Raw genomic sequence first — 21,235 nt, 5'->3', positions numbered from 1 at the left:
TAGGAAGGGTATGCCCATGTATGGCTTCCTTGCTCACTGTGCCACTGGATTCAAGCTAGCCTGGCTGATGAGGAGTAATACCCTGAAACCAGTCCCAGGATGCTTTTTCCCAGACCTGGCCTGGCAGTGGGGGCTGGATTGTCCCCATTAGGAGTCAGGTCAAGACTAATTTGCATATGGCTGGGTCCAAACTGGGGTGGCATAGTGAGCAATGGACAATGGATTTAACCTAGATCTGTGACTGGGGTGAGTGTTTGAAAGTCGGTCCATCACCCTTTTGTGTTGCTAAAATTTCCCATTGAAGGCCAGGTAGAGGAGACGCTGCTGAACCTCCAACTTAAAACCTGCTGTACGGAGCCAGGTATAGCATCTGAGCAGGACACTGGTGTTGACCCCCAGGAGGCTTTGTTTAGGGCATCAAGGGTGCAACAGTGCAGCATTGGAGATAGTCTTGCACTCGGACCCTATCTTCTCCTCCCTTTTCTAAACTCCTCGGGGACATGCTTCACCAGGTCCTGAATTTCCTCTCATTGGGCTCTATCAGAGCAAGAGACAAGCCCAACAGAGTTAGCTGTGCGCTAGTGGGTAACCCCTCCCCCATGACCACTTTCTTGACAGCTGTGTCAAGCTTCTTGCGCCCAGCAACATTGGAAGGAAAGAAGCTTAGGATTAATCATGCACCTTAAACATATAGAAATAATCTTATAGTGAAACTGTCCACAGTGGTCCAACGATGAAACCTGCCAGATAGAAAAAGATGTGCAAAATATCAGTCGTAAGAAAAAAGATATCACTATTTGGTATTAGCACCTAATCACAGAAATGGACGAAAAGTTGAAACCACCATATGACAATCTGGGAGAGACTTGCTGCAACTAGAGACAGGGAACTTATAGTATCTCTAAAATTATTGTACGTTGATGTTAAATCTGCTGCACTACGAAGGAGCCACCTCTTTACTATTCATAGGTGATATCGGACTCCACTGAAGTTGGGCAAAGCTTAAGAACAATGAGGAGAGTAAATTCAAGAGGTATGGTTCCATGAAGGTAAATTACTTACATTTGTTCTTGTTCTGTCCTTTTTGGCAAGATGTGGGTAAGGTATTAAGAATCTTAGATCGCAACACCCAGGAAAGCCCCATCTTGGTATTTTGTTAGTGTAAGATATAATGAATTTGAGGGAGATGTACTTAATACAGATCAGAGCCAGCTACTTTCTTACCTGATCTTGCTGGCTAGAAGAAAATCTGTAGAAAGTAGTTACAACCGGACTCCCACACAACACTAGACTGCCTGAAATCCGTTAAGCACATTCACATTTTGGAATGGTAAAATCCAAGGTTAAGGCTAGAAAAATCTGGATACCATTTCGGAGATGGTGAAACACCATGGGTTTATGCAACACAGTCCAATGATTATACCTTGTACCTGGAATATGAAGACATAAATTCTTGTATTGAATAAATGTATGGAGTCTAGGACTAAACCATATGTGAAGATGGTTTACACATTATGGTGCTGGTGGTACATTCTTATTGATGTGCGGACCTTGTCAGATGGCGGGAATCACCTGTAGCTTTAGGAGCTGCCTACTTCTATTTCCTACACATGGCCAGAGAGTGGCATTGGACGTGGCCCATGATGTAGACAGGGTCACCTGGGGGAGGGCTTTAACTTCTTCTACCCTGGCATTAACTGGTTCATTAAATGTCTCCAGGATGGCCCTGAGCCTGCCCTCACCATGTGCTGAAATTTTACTGGCCGCTCAATGAGGAAATGTTCCACGTGGATGGTGTGCATATCCACCTTGTGAAAGGTGGCTGCCCTCTGGGTGACCTTGTAATAGGTTTTGGTATCCTCAAGGGAAATGGCCTAACAGGGTAATTGGTGAGGTCTGGATTGGGGGGGTGGGCAGAAGGGAGGGCTGACATTGTAGTCTTCCAAGGGCGCTGTAGGCCCTGGCTCAAACGGTTTGTTGCAAGGGTCAACAGGGAAGAAGGGACTGCTTGGGTTGTAAGAGGAGCGGTGCAGGGATCCCTCTGGTGGAGGCAGTGGAGTTGGTGTACTTGATGGTGATAGAGGTGATTGAGGAGTCAGTGGTAGAGGAGGTGGTGGTGCAGGAGGAAATGGTGGCGCATAAGAGGATGGGCAGGCACCTCTGTCTCTATACTTCTTGGACATGAGACCTGGTGGGGCCTCCAATGTAGGGTCTTCCTAAAATGCCAGTCCCATCTTCTGAAGCACAGTCTCTGCACATTTCTATGATGGTTTTGCCAAAACCTTCCTGGTATGTGGATGGATAAAGAGGCACCTCTGCCTCGCATCAAGCTCCTCCTGTAGCCTCTGGAAGATACGCTTCTCAGAGTTTGTCATTGTTAGAAATTAGGTCTCTAGTTGGCAGAGGTATGCACCCTGTCCAAGTAGAGACCGCAATCCTAGTCAGGGCAAGTCAATAACATGACAAGTTAGCCTCTGGTAGCTTGGTTCAGAGCAGGCAGGCTTAACCTAGAAGGTAATGTGTAAAGTACTTGTGCAATAGACACCCTATAACCTCAGGAGATACACTACAGAGAAAGACTTTGCATGAAGGTAGAAAAACCAAGCTTGTTTATCTGGTTAATTTTAAGTTCAGCACACTACAGATCCAATTCACAAACTGCAAAGTATTGGTTTTGCAGACTCAAAGATAAAGCAAGGTTAAAGGAGAAATAAAGAGATCAAAGGGGTAGTGCAGGGACTACTCGGCACAGGTGTGCAATGTCCTGATGGACTCCGGTTCTTTCCTGGTTGTCCTCTTCTCGTGGAGTGGCGTGCAGCTAAGCTGGACAGAGTAGCAAGCTGCAGAGGAAAACAAGGCCGCTTCAGATGGTTCACAGGTGCAAGTGGCCAAGTTTGACAAAGCCGATCAGGTGGACTGCCAGCAGCGAGCAGCAAAGGAAAGAAGGGCCAATTCGGACGGTTCCCAGGTGCAGGTAACAAAGGTTGACAAAGCTGCTTGGGTTGAGTTTGAAAGAAGTGAGGAGCAAAGGAAAGCAGGGCCACTCTGGGCAGTTCACAGATGCGAGCGACGAAGTTGGGCAAAAGCTGCCTGGGTTGAAATTGAGAAGTATCGAGCGGCAAGGGAAAGCATGGCCGCTCCGGGCAGTACACAGATGCAAGTGGCGAAGTTTGGCAAAAGTCACTCAGGTTTAAATTGAAAGTAGCAAGTGGCAAAGGGAAGCAGAAGCCGCTCGGAGTCACTCTGGATTTGAAGGACGAGTCTTAGGCTACCGGGCAGAGATCAGCAGGCAGCAGTTCCTAAAAATCAGTCAATCCTGGCAGAGTGGCAATCCTGGCACACAACAGTCTTTACTCCAGCAGCGGTTTCTTAGGTCCTGAAGTGTACTGATTTTAGTGTACTTAAACTAGAAAGTGCCCTTGATGTGGGCGGTGACTACAAATAGTTCTTGTGAAGTGCACAAGTCCCCCTTTCAGGCCAGCCTCGGCTCCAGACTATCAATGAGAGGTAACCAGCCCCTTTTTGTGGACTCTAGTCACTATCTTTTGAGGTGTAGGTGTGAGTCCTCCCCAACCTACTCCCCAGGAACACCCATCAGTATGCAAATACAGCCGAGTATATGGTATTGTGCGTGCCTGAAGGGAAGGCACAAGTGTAGTTGTCATCCAGCCCGAGCCAGACGTGTATTGGAGATAGGCTGTGGGCACACAGGGCAGTGAGTGCAAAGAAAGGTGGCATTTCTAAAATAGTAAGAATAAATCTGACTTTACCAGCAAATAAGATTTATTATTACCATTCCAATAGTATTAAACATGAAGCAGCTACTCCTCTCAGATCAGGAATAACAGTTCAAAGGTATTGTCCTCTTCTCGGGGAGTGGCGTGCGGCTAAGCTGGCCTATAAGAGAGGCAGGCCTCACAGTAATGAAAAACTACCTTTAGGAGTTTTTCATTACCAGTACACAAGAACTCAAAAGTATATGTCCTGCCTTTTGCTTACATGGCACCCTGCCCTATGGCCTACCTAAGGCCTAATTTAGGGGTGGCATATGTAAGAGAAGGGACATTCTGGGCTTGGCAAGAGGTTTTTAAAGGCCAAGTCAGGGTGGCAGTTAGACTGCACACACAGGCTCTGCAGTGGCAGGCCTCAGATGTTTACAGGGCTACTTGAGTGGGTGGCACAATCAGTGCTGCAGACTCACTAGTAGCATTTAATTTACAGGTCCTAGGTATATGGTATACCACTTTATAAGGGACCTATAGGTAAATTGATTTTGCCAGTTGTGGATACGCCAATGTTACCATGTTTTGGAGAGAAGCACATGCACTTTAGCAGTGGTAAAGTGCTCAGAGTCCTAAGGCCAACAAAAAGATGGTCAGAAAAATAAGAGGAGAAAGGCAAAAAGTTTGGGGATAACCCAGCAGGAAGGGCCATTTCCAAAAGGCATCAAGGGTGTTCTCTGCGCCAACAATAGCTTCAAAGTCAACAGGTGCTTAGAAACTTCAGCTTCAAATGGTCTTGGGGCTTGACGGTTGCGTGGGGTTCCTGCCCTTGGATGGGTCCTTCTTCGGATCTGAAGAAGGGCAGAACAGCAGTGGCGTTCGGGATCTCAACTGGTGGGCATTTTTCTCAAGAGGGTGCTACTGGGCACTGTTCTCTAGAGAATGCTTTTGAGAGAAACACAGATGACAAACAACAAAGGTTTTAGGTTGTTCCAACTGTGTATGTCTTGCGAACCTGAAGAAGTGTGGAGAACATGTGGAGTCTCAGAGTGCCGCTGATACACATCCAAATCCAACAGCAGAAAAAAACCAATCTAACTGGTGGCCATCCATATTGAACACTAAGGTTGCAGTCAATGTTCAGCCTGTGTCTCAAAAGCTTTCTTTGAAGGAAAACAATGTGTAAACATCAGAGCCCAACACTAGATGGCAGGAGTTTTCAGAGCATATGTATCGACACTAACACATGCTACGAATAACCAGTTACTTATATATAAGAACAGGTTTGAAGCTTGAAACTTTTAGATTCACATGCTACCTACGATTTTGCCATCTGGTGCTTGAGTCTCAAAATGTTCTGTATAAAGAAAAGTTTTTTCAATTTAAGTTGTCAATCACAGACGGAGCCTATGATATTGAGGCTAAACCTAAAATGTTCTCATGGGCTGACAATATCTTATTATTCTGTTTCCAGTCTTACTGCTTTTGTATTTTTAAAAGTTACATCTCAATAATTTCAGCATTATCTCTGGTACTTACTGCCCCCTTTAGTCAGAGAGGTGGGATGGTCTCAGATGAATCTAGAAATTTACATGAGGCTGTGTAGCTGTCTTCATGTATTTTTTTTTTTTAATTAAACACTGGTTAGAAAGGTTTCTTCAAGATACATGCCACTAGATTTTGTTGATAGGGCTCTAGGTGGCCTCTTTTCCCCCCTTTGCATTTTGAATATGTTGGTAAGGCTTGGCAACTACTGTCCGCAGTAGATTTCCAGTAGATGGAAGTTCCAGAGCAGTCTGCCGAAGTAGGTGGTTAGGATCGCCATATGTTGATTACCACTTGCAATATTAATATCAGGGTAAAAAGGTACACTTACATCAAGTACAAATTCAATGACAGTGCATTTGCATTTGACAGTGGGTGAAGATATCTAGAAAAGTTTGGCATTTTGCATTGTCTGCCATTACATTCAAATCTATTTTTGGAGTTCCTCAATTCTCGTAAATGTCTTTACTATTTCTTTAGTAAACTTCCCACTTTTGAGAGGTGCCCATATCTCTGCTTAGTCTGTTTGCCCTTAAGTGTAGCTTTTCTGCTAAGTGTGCAGACATGATTGTGATGGCAGTTACAACTGCACACTTTCATATGTTCTTAGCGACTTTTGATAGGGTGTAAGAATTTGTTGCCCCCATTTATCAGAGTAAAATTGCTGTTGTGTATACTACTCCCTTTATCTATGACTGGAGGTTAAAGCCCTTGCAGTGATCAGATTATTAAAATTTTCGAATTCCCTTGGACGAAGAGAGCGTTGTTCGTGTCCACTAAAAGTAAGACATTCTTCTCTTGTTTAGACAGAGAGGAATTCAGAAACTGCGTCTCAAATGAAATGGCAATACCCAGCTAACTAGACTGTCTTAAGGATCTTGCACCACTGCCAGGGACTTTTGTGTAGGAGAGATTGGGATATTGTTGTTATCGGTAAATGATTGCAGGGCAGCTGATACAGTGCTTCAGGTAAACTCTGATTGGGTGTTTTAAGTGAGACAGAGACAACAAACATCTACAAAGGGGAGTCATATGTGTCAGTTTGACTAAAATATTATTATGATTTCAACTTGCTAAGAGACATATTTTTCAACTGGACATCTTGTTAAGTCTTTCCACCAATTCTTGAGTCCAGACCAGAACTCATACACCTGTTTGGTTGATTTGTCTAACGTTCTGTTTTCGGACAAAACCAGAAGTCAATAGATATCCACCATTTAAATTGCCTAACTACTCCCTTCCTTTTATTCATGCATTCATTAAGCATGGGAATATTAAGATTTCCCAAAAAAATGAATATCTTTCAATTTTCAGACATGGAAGTTTATGATTTCTACCCAAAAGTTAACTAGATTGGATGGATCAGGTTTCTGATTTCAGCAGACAACCAAAAGTACTTTGGTTGTCTGAAATTTGAAGTCGAAATCCAATGCAAGAAAGATAATCTAATAAGATAAGATAATGCATGTATTTGTGGTTGGAAAGAAAATGGGCAAGTGCCATAGTCTTGTCACTGGCTGACAGATGAGAAGTAAAGAGTGCTCCTGCAAAGTCAACAATGCTCACTAATTTGATGGAATACGAATGAAGCTCTGGGGGGATAGTTTTGAGTAAGTATAAGCCAAATGGGTAATTAAAGTTATAATGTGACTGTCTCAAAGATGCCTTGTCAGCATATATGTTCCTCATCAAAGTCTACAAAGTTTAAGAGAAGAAACTAGGGGCCTGATGTACAATTTGCAGTCACAAAGCCTGTGATTCTTAAAATCACAGGGTTTACAACTGCAAAATAGCTATTTGTTAGGTACTAAACCCATTTTGCTGTTCAGTAACAGGTTAATGAATTGCAAAACAGGTGTAGAAACCCATAACAAATTTCTATTTGGAACGGGCAGGCTAAGGGGGGCTCTTCCAATAGCAATTTGTTAAAGTATACAGCAATGTTTTTTTAAGCCAATTTTATTCGACATCAATGTTTTGAAACAGTAGTCAGATTGCAAAACATTGAAAAGTTACAGACTCACGAGCTAGGATGGTAACACATTCACAAAACGAATGGGGCCCCTTCCCCTTTGTGAATGTTAAAAGAAAAATAAACAAACAAAAACATTTTTGGGCCTAATTCACAAACTGCATTTTAGAGTATGTTTTGAAGTATTACAAAACATACTACCAAGTGAAGGTGTTACCTGTACTTATATGTGTGGAGTTCTCCGCCCCGTCTGCGGAGTCTCTTCACATAGGGGTAAATGTGGGAGGGACACACGTGAGTGGGCGGGAAAAGAGCAGGCTTAAAACTAAACGGGATGGCATTAGGGATGGGTAAGAGTGGTTTCGGGGGAGGTGGGGGTTCAGGAGGGACGTTACCTACCCACACAAGAGTAAGCCATTACATTACTCTGGAGTGGAGACATGTAACTTATATTTTTGTACTGAATTTACAGTACTACATTTACACTCTGAGGTTGTGAACACTGAAAGTAATAAACTTACTACAAGGTGTAAACTTACCAAAAAATCTAACTTATATTGTGATTCAGGCCCTTTATTGGATATTAGGCAGTAGTCCAGGGGATTACTAGCAAATTAAAAACCTTAACAAAAAACCTTTTTGAAGGTGATCCTGTTTCCTTTAGGAAAATGAGCTGCATTTTAAAAATATTTTTACTTTATTAAAATGCATTCACAAACATAGTGGCCTGCTTGCCCTAGCAGGTCACAATCCCTTTGATGGCATCCAATTGTAGTGAGTCATATTTCACGGCCTACCTCATGAACACTGATGAGGTACCTCCGATTGCGACCCAATATGATCCAGAATTTTGTGAACCGACCTATTAGTATATAGGTCGGTTTGCTAAATTAATTTCCATTCGCAGAACACCAACCAATTGGCAACCATGTTTTAAAAATGAAAATTTGGAACATCATGCACTAGATTTTGAAGAGTCCCTTGGTGGATTCCTCCCAGCAGCATCCATATGGGCAATGATTTCTTCTGGACTATCCAAATGCACATAAGCCAATTTCAACTGACTCAGGACCCATCATTCATCAGCAGCTGGGAGTGATGAAGGGGAGATAATCAGCCTCTACCTTCTTGCTTGACAGAGACTGGGACCTGGGGTAGCTGTTCTGTGAGATGAGCCGGGATTCATAGAACAAAAAGTGTAAAAAACAATAAAGGATTAATAAATATCATTTTGACTTCGTGGGATATCTTTAATATCAAAAGTGTGAAGAATTGGGGAACCTAAGAAAAGACAAACCTATTTTATAAATCCAGGAAGCAAACGCCTCCTGGAGAAAACTTTTCAGCTACAATACAGGACCCACAAGGTGGATAGTGAGAGTTAACTGTAGTGAAAAGATCAAATCCTTAGGGATGTCAGTAGCACCGTGCAACTGACATAGTGCAGAGGAGTATCTTTGAGAGTGGTTCAGCATGGCTCATCCCCCATATGTCTGCGACAAATGACTGGATGTTGTTTTCGAGGGACCAGTGCTAAAACAGAGGTTGCAGAAGGGAAGGATAGTAAAACTATATCCTACACATTTCTTTAAAGAAAATTTGGCAGCAATATTGTCGGCATGAACTCAAACAAATTTCCTCTGGAGAACAGGAAGGCCCCGCAAAAAGTGTGAGACCTTTAGATTTATTTGAAGATTGTGTCTTCTGAATGGGCTAGAGCACCGAAGTTGATGGTGCTCACAAATGCACCCTACCCAGTATGCGGAAACGAATCTGCAGCCACTGCAACCAACTATGGCGAAATTAATACGTGGCAGTGAAAAATTGATATCTCCAGTCTTCTCTTGTTCCATTCTTGACTGCCCGTGCTCTCATGTCACTGTCCAGTTGAATGAATGAAGTGGGAGAAAGCTAGTGGGTGTTCCATGAGGTTCCAGTGGGTGTATCATCTGCTGATGGACTTAGCAAGTGCCATCACTATTCCTGGTGGAGCATGTGCAGAAGACTACATATACCTATGAGCATGCTGCATAAGCTATTTCAGTGTTCATCTCATGTTGTGGACAATGAACTTAAACCTGGCTAAAAGGGTGCTGTGAAGTTAATCCATGTGTATATTACGGATTACAAAGAACCTGAACGGCACTCTAAGCAGAAGCAGAGTAAGATTACACACCATTTTAGGGTCCTCTGTAATATGTGGTGGCCCTGCGAAAAGAGTAGCATCTGCGATAAAGGAAGGCTGAGATTTGGAAGAACTGAGCATTGCTGTGTGCAGTCTATTCTCCACCCCTCAAAATCATCTGCTGTGTCTAGATTCATACTACTGAAAGTGGACTCTGCAAAGGGGAGGGGCAGGAATTGAGATGAAGACTGGCTTGGATCCTGTTGTCTCTGTGCAGACAGACATTATGTTGGTAGTATCAACATGTACACCGAAAGATAAGGTGTCTGACTCATCACTTGTACAACTGTATCTACTTTACAGGCCTTCTGGGCTACCAGAAGGTGTAGTTTGGATTGAGGATTGTTTACTTCACGGTTCAAGGTACTGATTGGTGGCCCATTAGATAGATAGCTAGTGCTAAAAAAGGGTTTTACATCTTCATTCGATCATGCATGACTGCCAGGGAAGCCCTGGTACGAAAGCTTTGAAAGTGAGCATAAGAGGGTCCAGCACAGTGCTCTAACCCTGTGGGAGGTCGAACTCTCCACCACTTATGCTGTTTAATGGTCAGAGTGCCCTGACAATCATGTAATGAGGGGGTATATACCTAATTGGTGTCTGAGGCATGTCAAAATCAACAAGCATTGATCCACTTTCTTTTATTTTGTCCAGGTACAGGGAGGACTTTTGTGCTCACCTTCACGAAAGCTAAATCTAGAATCTTCTGCAAGTTATTTCGGTTGCCACCTGGTGACTGGTAACACTGTAATACATAGGCATAAAGACCTACTGCAATGTCCTTTACATTGTCTACAAGGTCTTGCATTAATAACCTCTTTACCTGATAGTCTGTAGATGCCAGAAAGGGACTTTTGGCATTTTGTTTCCTAATGAACTTTGCATGATGAGGATACAGGAGGGGATTTGCTAGGTTAGAAGGTGGAAAAAGGTGCCTATATTCAGTGATCAATTCTGCATTGTGAGCGCTTAAGCAAAGAGCATTTCTTTGAAGCTAATGTGTGTCCCTTTTTAAAATGACAAAGTATATCCATAGTTTTACTAGAAAATTGCCACGTATTCACAGTTTATATGCTTCATATAATATAATGAGTCGCTGACTTTTACGCTCGAAAACATAAAGGATGTTGTATCACTGGGCACAAGCCAGTGAGAGAGACCAATTCTATGACATATACAATGGCTGTCAATGCATGTAGCTGTATTGAGAGAGAAGTGTAGTTCCAGTTTCTAGTGACCATTTCATGCAAATGGGTGCAGTGTGAGCATGTGTCTGTATAGTGAATGTTTATTGATGTATTGAGTTTTCATTGCTGGTGTGCTGGTAATTTTCTAGTAATGTAAGGCTGTAGAATTCTTCTGAATCTGGCCTTAAATTGTGTGCCAGTACATGTGGTAAACGCGAAATAAAACAGATGATGGACTGAATGCTGAACAAACAAAACATTCACCCCCCATTCCCAAAGCTGGGTTCAATCCATGTTTTTTTTGCATGTCATGCCATTCCAGTTTGGACCCAGCCAAATGTATATCAGTCTTGACCTTGCTACCCATCGGAACAGTCCAGCCGAACTGTTAGGGAAGGTCCTCCCTGGACTGAAAACAAGCCTCCTGGGACCGGTTTCGGTTTTCAAAAGAAAGTAAAATGTGCACTTTGTCAACTTTTTGTTTTATTATGTTCTGCAAGAGGGTAAAAGATGTGGGTGACACTGACCATAAATTATCTTGAGAGTTGGTGGTTGAGGAAGGCAATAGATGGCCAGAGATGCTGTGGGTTGGCAGGAGGGAGTGTTCCATGCTCCCCATGTTGTAAAAGGGGTTGAGGCACCTATTGCCCGTACCACCTATAGGATGGCTGTACATGCATGAAGCATTAAATCAGGTTGTTCCCGGAGAGGCTCCGTAGCATTTAGACATTGAGACGGGTGAGCAGGCTCCATTCCCAGCCCTCTCCATGCCGTAGAGTGCCTGCACCTATGATCTTGGTGAGTCATAAGAAGCCTAGACTTTAACTCCTGACCTGATGTCTCAAAAGCTACACTGTTTGGAAAAAGTTGCCCCAATTCCGAACCATTGAAAAAATATTCCTAACCTTTATGGTTCTGGAGATATCACCAGTCGAGGCCATGTTTAGGAGTCCTTTGTCCTGTTCTTTAGTCTAGTAGCTACTGAACTCCTTGGTGCCCGTTTTGAGTGTCCCAGCCCCTCTGGGTGTCAATGCCATGGTAAAATCTCTAGTGCAACTTGTAAACTTACAGTTACACCTTCAACTACTAGAACCATCCCCAGAGAACTGGCACCTAACCCACCCAAAAACCCAGTGGCTAGTGGACTTGGACATCCTAGGAGTGATCCCTTTAAACACACTTTATTAATTGTGAATGTTGGGCACTTCATTTGTTTTGGGTGGTGGATCTTTTGGGCACCTTGGACTCCATTTCTTTTGGTTGTACGGCAAGTGTATCAGGCACATTCTAATACCTGTACTCATTTCTGATTTGTTCACTGAGAAGACTTAAGTGATACAGACCTTATTGCTGCAGAGTCTACCCTTAGCGATAGTGAGCATAACAAATCATTCAAGGTTGGTTCGCTGGCCCAAATGATGCTGGATACTTCTGGTACGCACTAAGATTTAGTCTCAGCAGGCAGAGAAAACAATTGATGCCACAGGAGCATGATAAAACGCACAAATGCTGTGGTGGCAGTAGCTCCGACTGATTGTTAACTACTGAGGTAGTTTCAGATCGCCCAGAGGCAGATGAAGCGATGCTCTGATGAACTGCAACTATCAATAGAACCAATTTTCGTTTCAAATGCTGTGATCACTAAGCTATTCCTCACCATGAAAAAAAATAAGATACTAAGTGTGATGCATGGGAAGTGCTGATGGTCTTCTCATTGACTTAAAAATGGCGAAGATGTTTCATAAATGCAGGGTCCATCTTCTTGGTAGTGGGGCAAGAAAATCGATGAGTGGAACCTTTGAAAAAGACAACGCTCTCCTTCAAGAAGTAAAAAAAAAAAAAAAAAAAAAAAAAAAAAAAAAAGGATATTTCTAAAAGGTTGGAGGACACAGGAAGGATTTGGACTCTATCCAAAACAAAAACAACTGTTTTGAATCTCGAAATATAATGTGATTGTATGTCTCCGGATTGCACAGAGTTTCACAGTTAGGACTCTATGGACCACGAGAGGGGAAAAGGTTACTGGAGACAGAATTCAATACCCAGTTATGTTGTTGCAACGTACCTGTCCCCTCATTACAGCTATCTGCTTGTGAAACTGGCCTCTGTCAAACCCAGGATCCTTCTGCAAGACAAAATATATTGACAAAATTACTAATCCAATTGTTATTTTTGATACTGAAGTCTTTCACAACAAAAGGGAGGGCATTTTAAGAGATGCAGCAAAATACCTTTTAACACAGGACAGTGCAGTAGAGATACTTTCTGCACCTAAGTTAAACAAGCATTTTGCAATGTAATAGGTCTCGCATTTGCGTTGTAAATTCCTAACTGGACTTTTCTTGCCACACAAACTGAAAAATAAAAAGTAAGACAGTTGACACAAGCGAGCCGATTCAATGCGCCACAGCCACCACGAGCGTGTGCGTGAAGGAGAGACACAAAAGGAAAGAGAAGTTTGCTCGCAGTCAAAGTTATCGGCAAAAGTGCAATTATCCATGTAACAGGGTCGATGGCCAAGGCGGTAACAAAACCGCCCCAAGGAGGGACAAACAAAGCATTTACCAGTGATAAAGGATTTTTGAAAGGCAAGCCCATGAACGAGTGGTAGTGATGGGCTTGCGGTGGGCGTGGTTAAAAGCCCAGATATATACCAACACGTCGGAGAAACGCTGCTATGCTCGACCTAAACACAGGCAGAAGAGGGTAGTTTGAGAATTGGAGAAACACTGTTTTAATTGTTTTTCAGTTGCAAGCCTTCCACATAATGGGAATGTGATGAATTGTGCTTCATTTATTTTCAGAAAGTAAAATCTGCATATCCTTTGCATTGAGGGGGCTATTCAATGGGCTAGTAATCTACAAGTGGAATTATGACAGTATTTCTTCCTTCTCTACCTGACCCCGCAGAATCCACCGAAGATCATTACTCACATTGCAGTTCTCTTAATAAATGTAAGGCACCAGCTCCAAATCAGTAGGACCAGAAGCTCTTAGTTTTCATTTATAGCTAGTTCACATTTTAATTACTCACGCAGTATTTGAACATTTCAAAGTGTACGAGTTTTAGAAATTCACCTAAAGCTACTTAATATGCCGATGTGTTTGCAGGATTTTTTAAAGTGCCTTTCATCCATTTACAAGTTGAAAAGAAATTAAGAATTAGGTGTGCCAATATCCCTAAAAAGCTGTGAATAATTTAGGCACTGATTTAACTTGCTAAAGTGTAGGACTTAATGAGTTATAAGTCTGGGAGTAGACATGCATTCCAGTTTTTCTAGCAAGTTATGTGGAAATAAAGACTATTCCACAAAATAATGCATGCTGGGTTGCATAATGGAAGTTACAATGGACTGTTGAGTGAAAATTATTTCGCAAATTGTGAGCAATAAAAAACTACTCACACTAAAGAAAAAAGATAAGAGATTATCAACTTGGGGAGCTACACTGTGTTTCCCCATTCATAAGAACAAAATACATCTAACCTAATATTTGTCTAAGCAGTATTTCATAACCTTTCTACATATATGTCTGTGTGGTAGTAGAACAGTTGTAGAGATTTAAAGTTGTAATACGTGCCATATCAAGGTTGCCACAAAGTTAAAGCTGTTTCAACTAGATCTGAATCATCTCCGCTTCAAAGCACAGGTCAAACTCCAAATATATAAATTCTGACCTGTATTCAGGGGCGCTCAATGACTGGTCAATGATTTAATGCCAAAACCTCAATCAAAGTAAGTTCATATCGGATAACAACCCATAAAACCACAATAAAATACAATAAACACATAAATAATAAGGGCATTCTTATAAATACAGCCAATATTTGGTCGCATCTTAACAGCAAGTAGATAAGATAGAAGGAATATATATTTTTTTAATTACAAAATTCCTTCAATATAAAAGTGCATTCAGTGTTTAATGTGGCACCATTTTATTATCCAAGAGGCCAACCGATAACCCACACTGCAAGCACATGCTTTTAAAAGTGTCTATTTTGCAGTTCCCAATAGCTGCTCTCTCTCTCTTGCATCTACACCCTTCATCAGTTGGCTAAACCACCTGGTTCTTGGGATAGCATACAAAAAGCACATCAACAGAACATGATTTTCTTCCTTGACATGGCCAGTTTTGTTATAGATTGTGCGGTTTGTCCAGGAGAAGAACTCTACTTATAAGTAAAATATTCAAATATAGAATACCAAACCTATGTTTACTCTACAACACTCTTGCCAAAACAGCTTTTCATCTGTGACCACAGGCCTAAAAGCTAGATATGCACTTCCTCATTCGACATATGCATGCAGGTGAGCCATCAAGGGCATTCGTAACGATGTTTTTTCTGCAACTATAGTTTGTTACCACAAGTATGGCAAATAAAGTTTTTCAAAACATTACAGGGTTGGCGGATGACCATAGCTGGTCATGTCTGTTTTTGAAAGCCTCAAACATATCCACACTAACCCAACGACCTGCCACAGCTAGGCCAAGCACATAATAATTGAAAAATATTCTCTGGAATGACATAACTCTGGTGTCCCTCAAACCCTCACCCAATATGACTAAGTGGATTAAGCTTAGCCAAGATGGGAATACCAACATCGAGATCCACCAGTAAGGGAGCAGTTGGTGTGCCAGATAGTAAACTCACAGGGTTTTTCAACACGTCTTTCTCATAAAAAGAAAATGAGATAAACTTATCATGCCCCCTATTTCTGTACCCCGTAATAAAGCATTTTGGCACTTTATTTTATAAGCTTCTATGGTTTAGGAATCCATCCGTCCACCATGATTCCTGGCATAGGGTACAGTTACACCTATTCTCTCTACCTCGATATTTCTTGACATCATAATTTCTGTTTTTCATTTTCGATGTGGTGTTATTTTTAACTGCAGGTACTCAAAGGGTTAGACTTGCTTGAGGGCCAAGGTATCTAAATGTGAAGTTACTCTAGAACACTTTATTTTAGAATATTAATAAGTAACCCTTTAAGTTTGCAGAATTGGACAAATTGATCAAAAAGATTCTTTAGTGTCCGAGGTATCCTCAAGAACAAAAGTACTAGAGACAGCCACCACTGCTACTACTGCTCAAAAACTGCACTATCTGATTAATATATAAAAAGTAAAAAGAAATGGTATAACTGAGCAACGTTTGCAATTGCTGATAAAGGTGTGCTGAATACTAGCATCTGACTCTTTTACATGTGAAAAAGAGGCCTCTTCACAGAACAAGGAGGTGCGAAGGCAGGGAGCATTCTGGCCCGATAGAGTATTCAAAGAGCGCTGCTGAAGCTAAGCAGCTTGTTCTTCTAATGGATACTTCTAATAGCAGATTCTTCACATTGGAATAGATATCAAAGCAGTCCCACCTGAAGGTGAAGGGTGTGTGGAGTTGGCTCCTACATAAAAGTCTTTCAGGACAGAGTGTGTGAAGTGTTCTTCCCGTCAGACCTTACTGTCAAGGCTCTATCAATATATGCACCAACTTCCATGTCCTAGGCTGGAAATCTCCAGAATGGACACCCCTCAAGACAACTCAATGAAACAGTCTTTGCCCTGGAGGAACGGTCTCTCAAACCTTCTGGGGTTTGGATCTTGGCCACTAGATAGCAGATCCTAATGCAGTGGACTATACACCTCAAAAAGGTCCTCTTCTGCTCAGACTTCAATTTCTTTGCTAAGGAGACCTGTTGTAAATGGATTCTGTGGAGAAGCGTCTGTCAGCAAGGTGGCATTTAACACTTCAGGCAGTAAATAAAACACAATCAATTGCCACTATTCAACCACCATGCATTGATGTGCAGACTGAGAAAATTTGCTGAGGACCCTGACCTGTCCCTAGGAGGGCCTAGTGAAGTGGCAGCCTGCTCGGAAGACAGATGCTCATGCCCAGTGATTACTACACTCTCTTGGCCCAATCAGGGGCTACTAGGATGACTTGGACCCTCTATCTTCTTCAGAATGCAGGGCAGGAGAGGAAGTGGCAGGAAGGCGTACAGGAGTCTATGGTTCCATTAAAATAATAATGTGTTACTTAAGAAGTGATCTTGCGGAAACTCCAACATGCCGAATTGCTGGCATTGTGCATTCTCAACAGTGGTGAAAAGATCTATGTAGAGCTCTCCTCACTGGAGGAAGACGTCATGAGCTACCTCGAATGCAGATGCCTCTTGTGATCTGCCAGACCTGTTTGCTCTGGCATTCAGGGACACTGTTGGGTGAATAGCAACCAGGAAGACACACTGATGCTACAGCCACCTCCAATAACCTCCTAGAACAGGAAAGCATAACAGTCTGCCCTGCTTCTTGCAGTACCCCACATGGTGGTAGTGGTGCTAGAGAAAACCTGCACACACCTCTCTGGTGGATGGCAGGAAGGCCTTCAGTGCCAGACGAATGGCCCGCAGCTACAGCAGACTGATGTGGAGCTGGCCCTCACCTGGAGACCAGAGTACTGTAATCGCCACCTCCCTCCTGTTACCCCACCACACCCTGCAGTCACGTCCAACATCACTGTCCGCTCTGGGTGGAGAAGGGAGAGGGGCTTGCTGCTCCACAAATGGTGGTTGATCAGCCACCACTGCACATCTCAAGCGGTCTCCTCCAAGACCTGAGTAGTATCAGAAAGGCTGAACTCATTCTGGTCCACTGGACCTTCAGGTTCCACTGCAAAGCAGACATATGCTACCTGAAAAATAAATTCCCGTTTAAATTAGTACTAACATGTAAATATATATATATATATATATATATATATATATATATGGAAAATGTCACTTACCCAGTGTACATCTGTTCGTGGCATGTTCTGCTGCAGATTCACATGCTATGCATACCGTCTGCCATCTAGTGTTGGGCTCAGAGTGTTGCAAGTTGTTTTTCTTCGAAGAAGTGTTTTCGAGTCACGGGATCGAGTGACTACTTCCTTTTCGGCTCCACTGCACATGGGCATCGACTCCATGTTAGATTGTTTTCCCGCAGAGGGTAAGGTAGGAGTGATAGAGTATAAAGAAAAGAGATGTCCATGCAAATGGAATATATATATATATATATATATATATATATATAAATATGTACAAGTAAATGTTGAAGTTAAACGGCTACAGGCTACCGGGGAGGTGGGAGGGTGCATGTGAATCTGCAGCAGAACATGCCATGAACAGATGTACACTGGGTAAGAGACATTTTCCGTTCAATGGCATGTGTAGCTGCAGATACACATGCTATGCATAGACTACAAAGCAGTTGTTCCTCCCATAAATGCGGTGGTTAGCTTGGAGGAGTTGAAGTTGTTTGAAATAATGTTCTTAGTACAGCTTGGCCTACTGTGGCTTGGTGCGTTGCTAACACAGCTACACAGTAATGCTTGGTAAATGTATGTGGTGTTGACCAAGTAGCTGCTTTACAAATTTCAGCCGTTGGTATATTTCCTAAGAAAGCCATTGTAGTCCCTTTTTTCCTTGTGGAATGTGCTTTAGGTGCAACTAAGAGCTGCCTTTTAGCTTTAAGGTAACATGTTTGGATGCATTTTATTATCTACCTTGCTAAACCTTGTTTTGAAATGGGGTTACCAGAATGTGGTTTTTGGAAAGCCACAAATAACTGTTTAATCTTTCTAAATGATTTTGTTCTATCTATGTAATACATTAGGGATCTTTTAATATCTAATGTATGCAGGGCTCTTTCTGCTACAGAATCTGGCTGTGGGAAGAAGACTGGTCGTTCCACTGTTTGGTTGATATGAAAAGGTGATTCAACTTTTGGAAGAAATTTAGGGTTAGTTTGTAGTACGACTTTATGTTTGTGTACTTGTATGAACGGTTCTTGAATTGTGAAAGCTTGAATTTCACTAACTCTTCGCAATGAAGTAATTGCGACTAGGAAGGCAACTTTCCATGTTAGGTATTAAATCTGACATGAGTGCATAGGTTCAAATGGTGGACCCATAGGTCGTGTGAGGACTATGTCTAAATTCCATGAAGGCACTGGAGGCGTTCTAGGTGGGATAATGCTTTTTAACCCTTCCATCAAGGCTTTTATAACAGGAACTGTAAATAAAGAGCTGCGCTGTATATTTTGCAAGTTCACGTAAATTGCAGTGAGATGTATTTTTATGGATGAAAAAGCTACGTTTGCTTTTCGCAAATGAAGCAAATAACATACAATGTCTTGTATTGATGCTGAAAGAGGGGTAATCTGTTTAGATTGACAGTAATGCACAAATATTTTCCATTTGTTGGCATAGCACTGCCTGGTAGTGGGTTTTCTTGCTTGTTTAATTACTTCCATACATTCAGTTGGTAGTTGTAGATACCCAAATTCTATGACCTCAGGAGCCAAATCGCTAGATTGAGTATGTTGGGATTTGGATGCCTGATCTGCTGTTTGTTTCGTGTTAACAGATCTGGTCTGTTTGGGAGTTTGATATGTGGTACTACCGACAGGTCTAATTGTGTTGTGTACCAGGGTTGACGTGCCCACGTTGGCAGCATGAGTATCAGTTTGAGCGTGTTTTGACGCTGTTTGTTGACTAGAAATGGAATGAGCGGGAAAGGGGGAAAAGCGTAAGCAAATACCCCTGACCAATTCATCCATAGAGCATTGTCCTTGGATAGGGGATGTGGGTACCTGGATGCGAAGCTTTGGCATTTTGCGTTTTCGCTGGTGGCAAACAGATCTATGTCTGGTGTTCCCATTGTTGAAAGTATAGTTGAAGCACTTGAGGGTGAATCTCCCACTCGTGTGTTTGTTGATGATCTCTGCTGAGGATATCTGCCAACTGATTGTCTATCTCTGGAATGTATTGTGCCAATAGATGAATTTGGTTGTGGATTGCCCATTTCCAAATTTTCTGGGCTAGAAGAGACAGTTGGGATGAATGTGTTCCTCCCTGTTTGTTGAGAAGACATAGTTGTCATGTTGTCTGTTTTGTTAAGAACATTCTTCTGTGTGAGAAGAGGTTGAAAAGCTTTGAGTGCTAGAAAGACGGCTAATAACGCCAATTGGTTTATGTGTAGCTGTCTGTGTTTGACATCCCATTGCCATTGAATGTTGTGATTGTTTAGGTGAGCTCCCCAACCAATCATTGATACATCTGTTATAATTATGGTCTGAAGCACAGGGTCTTGAAATGACTGCCGCTTGGTTAGATTTGTAGAATTCCACCACTGAAGGGACATATATGTTTGGCGGTCTATCAACATTAGATCTTGGAGTTGCCAGTGTGCTGTGACCATTGTTGTGCAAGGCACTGTTGTAAGGGATGCATGTTTAGTCTTGCCTGTGGAACAATTGCAATACAGGATGCCATCCTTCCTAGAATTTTCATGACAAATCTGACAGTGTATTGTTGCTTTGGTTGTATTAGATTTTAGAACGCTTGTATCCTTTGTGTATTTGGATATGCTGAAGCTTGTTGAGTATTTAGTATTGCACCTAAATATGGTTGTATTTGTGCTGGCTGAAGGTGTGATTTTTGGTAGTTTATTGAGAAACCTAGTGTGTGTGTGTAAGGTTTGTATTACATAATGCGTATGATTTTGGCATTGTGTATGACTGCTTGATTTTATTAGCCAATAGTCTAGATATGGAAAGACATGTATATGTTGTCTTCTTAGGTAGGCTGCTACTACTGCCAAGCACTTTGTGAATACCCTTGGCACTGTTGTTATTCCAAAGGGTAACACTCTGAATTGGTAGTGTTTTCCCTGATGACACACCTGTGGTATTGTGTGTGCAGGATGGATGGGTAAGTGAAAATACGCATCCTTGAGGTCTAAGGCTGTCATGCAATCTTGTTTTTGTAGTAGTGGGATGACAACCTGTAAAGTTACCATGTGAAAATTGTCTGACAGGATGTAAAGATTGAGGGGCCTGAGGTCTATTATTGGCCTGAGGGTGCTATCTTTTTTGGGGAATTAGAAAGTATAGTGAATAAACTCCTGTTCCTATCTGAGACTGTGGAACCAATTCTATTGCTTGTTTGAGCAGTAGAGAATGGACCTCTTCTTTTAACAGTATTATGTGTTCTGTGGATAGTTTGTGTAACCTTGGTGAAATATTTGGAGGAGTGTTTATCAATTCTAGGCAATTGCCATTGCAGATAATTGATAGCACCCAGTTGTCTGTGGTAATATCGTGCCAATTTGTGTGGAACTGTTGTAGTCTTCCCCCCCACAGGAGAGGTGTGGAGTGGAAGGGAATGAGGGAAGTCACTGTTTTGGGTGTTGTGCAGGCTGCTTAAAGGCCTGGAATTTTCCTCTATTTCTGGGGTATTGTCCTCTATATGTGCCTCTAAAACTACCACGTTGGTACTGTGGTTGGTAGGCTGGCTTTGTCTGAGAGGTTGATGCCTCTGAGGGCTGTGTTCTGAAACCACCTCGAAATTGAGGTTTACGAAATTACCCCCCTATATGGTGCAGAGTAGAGTGCACCCATTGCTTTTGCTGTGTAATATTTCGATCGCTGTGTCTACTCTGGGCCAAAAAGATGTTTTTTGTCGAAAGGCATATTCAACACAGTCTGCTGTATTTCTGGCTTGAATCCAGAAGATCTGAGTCATGCATGCCTACGTATAGTGACTGCTGTGTTGACACACCTAGCAGCGGTATCTGCTGCATCT

General features: G+C 42.2%; 1 protein-coding gene across 1 annotated transcript in view; it reads right to left on the bottom strand.

Moving 5' to 3' along the window:
• The window catches only part of PI4K2A (phosphatidylinositol 4-kinase type 2 alpha), a 162,161-nt gene that overhangs the window by 15,616 nt on the left and 125,310 nt on the right, over positions 1–21,235 (bottom strand). Inside the window, exon 8 of the mRNA XM_069239626.1 lies at positions 12,677–12,736. Coding sequence (XP_069095727.1) covers positions 12,677–12,736 — 60 coding nt within the window. The remainder of the gene's footprint in view (positions 1–12,676; positions 12,737–21,235) is intronic.

The sequence above is a fragment of the Pleurodeles waltl genome, chromosome 6 (assembly GCF_031143425.1).
Source record: "Pleurodeles waltl isolate 20211129_DDA chromosome 6, aPleWal1.hap1.20221129, whole genome shotgun sequence".
Lineage (NCBI taxonomy): Eukaryota > Metazoa > Chordata > Amphibia > Caudata > Salamandridae > Pleurodeles > Pleurodeles waltl.
The sequence above is the reverse complement of the archived record's forward strand: the minus strand, read 5'-3'. Positions and strand labels throughout refer to the sequence as shown.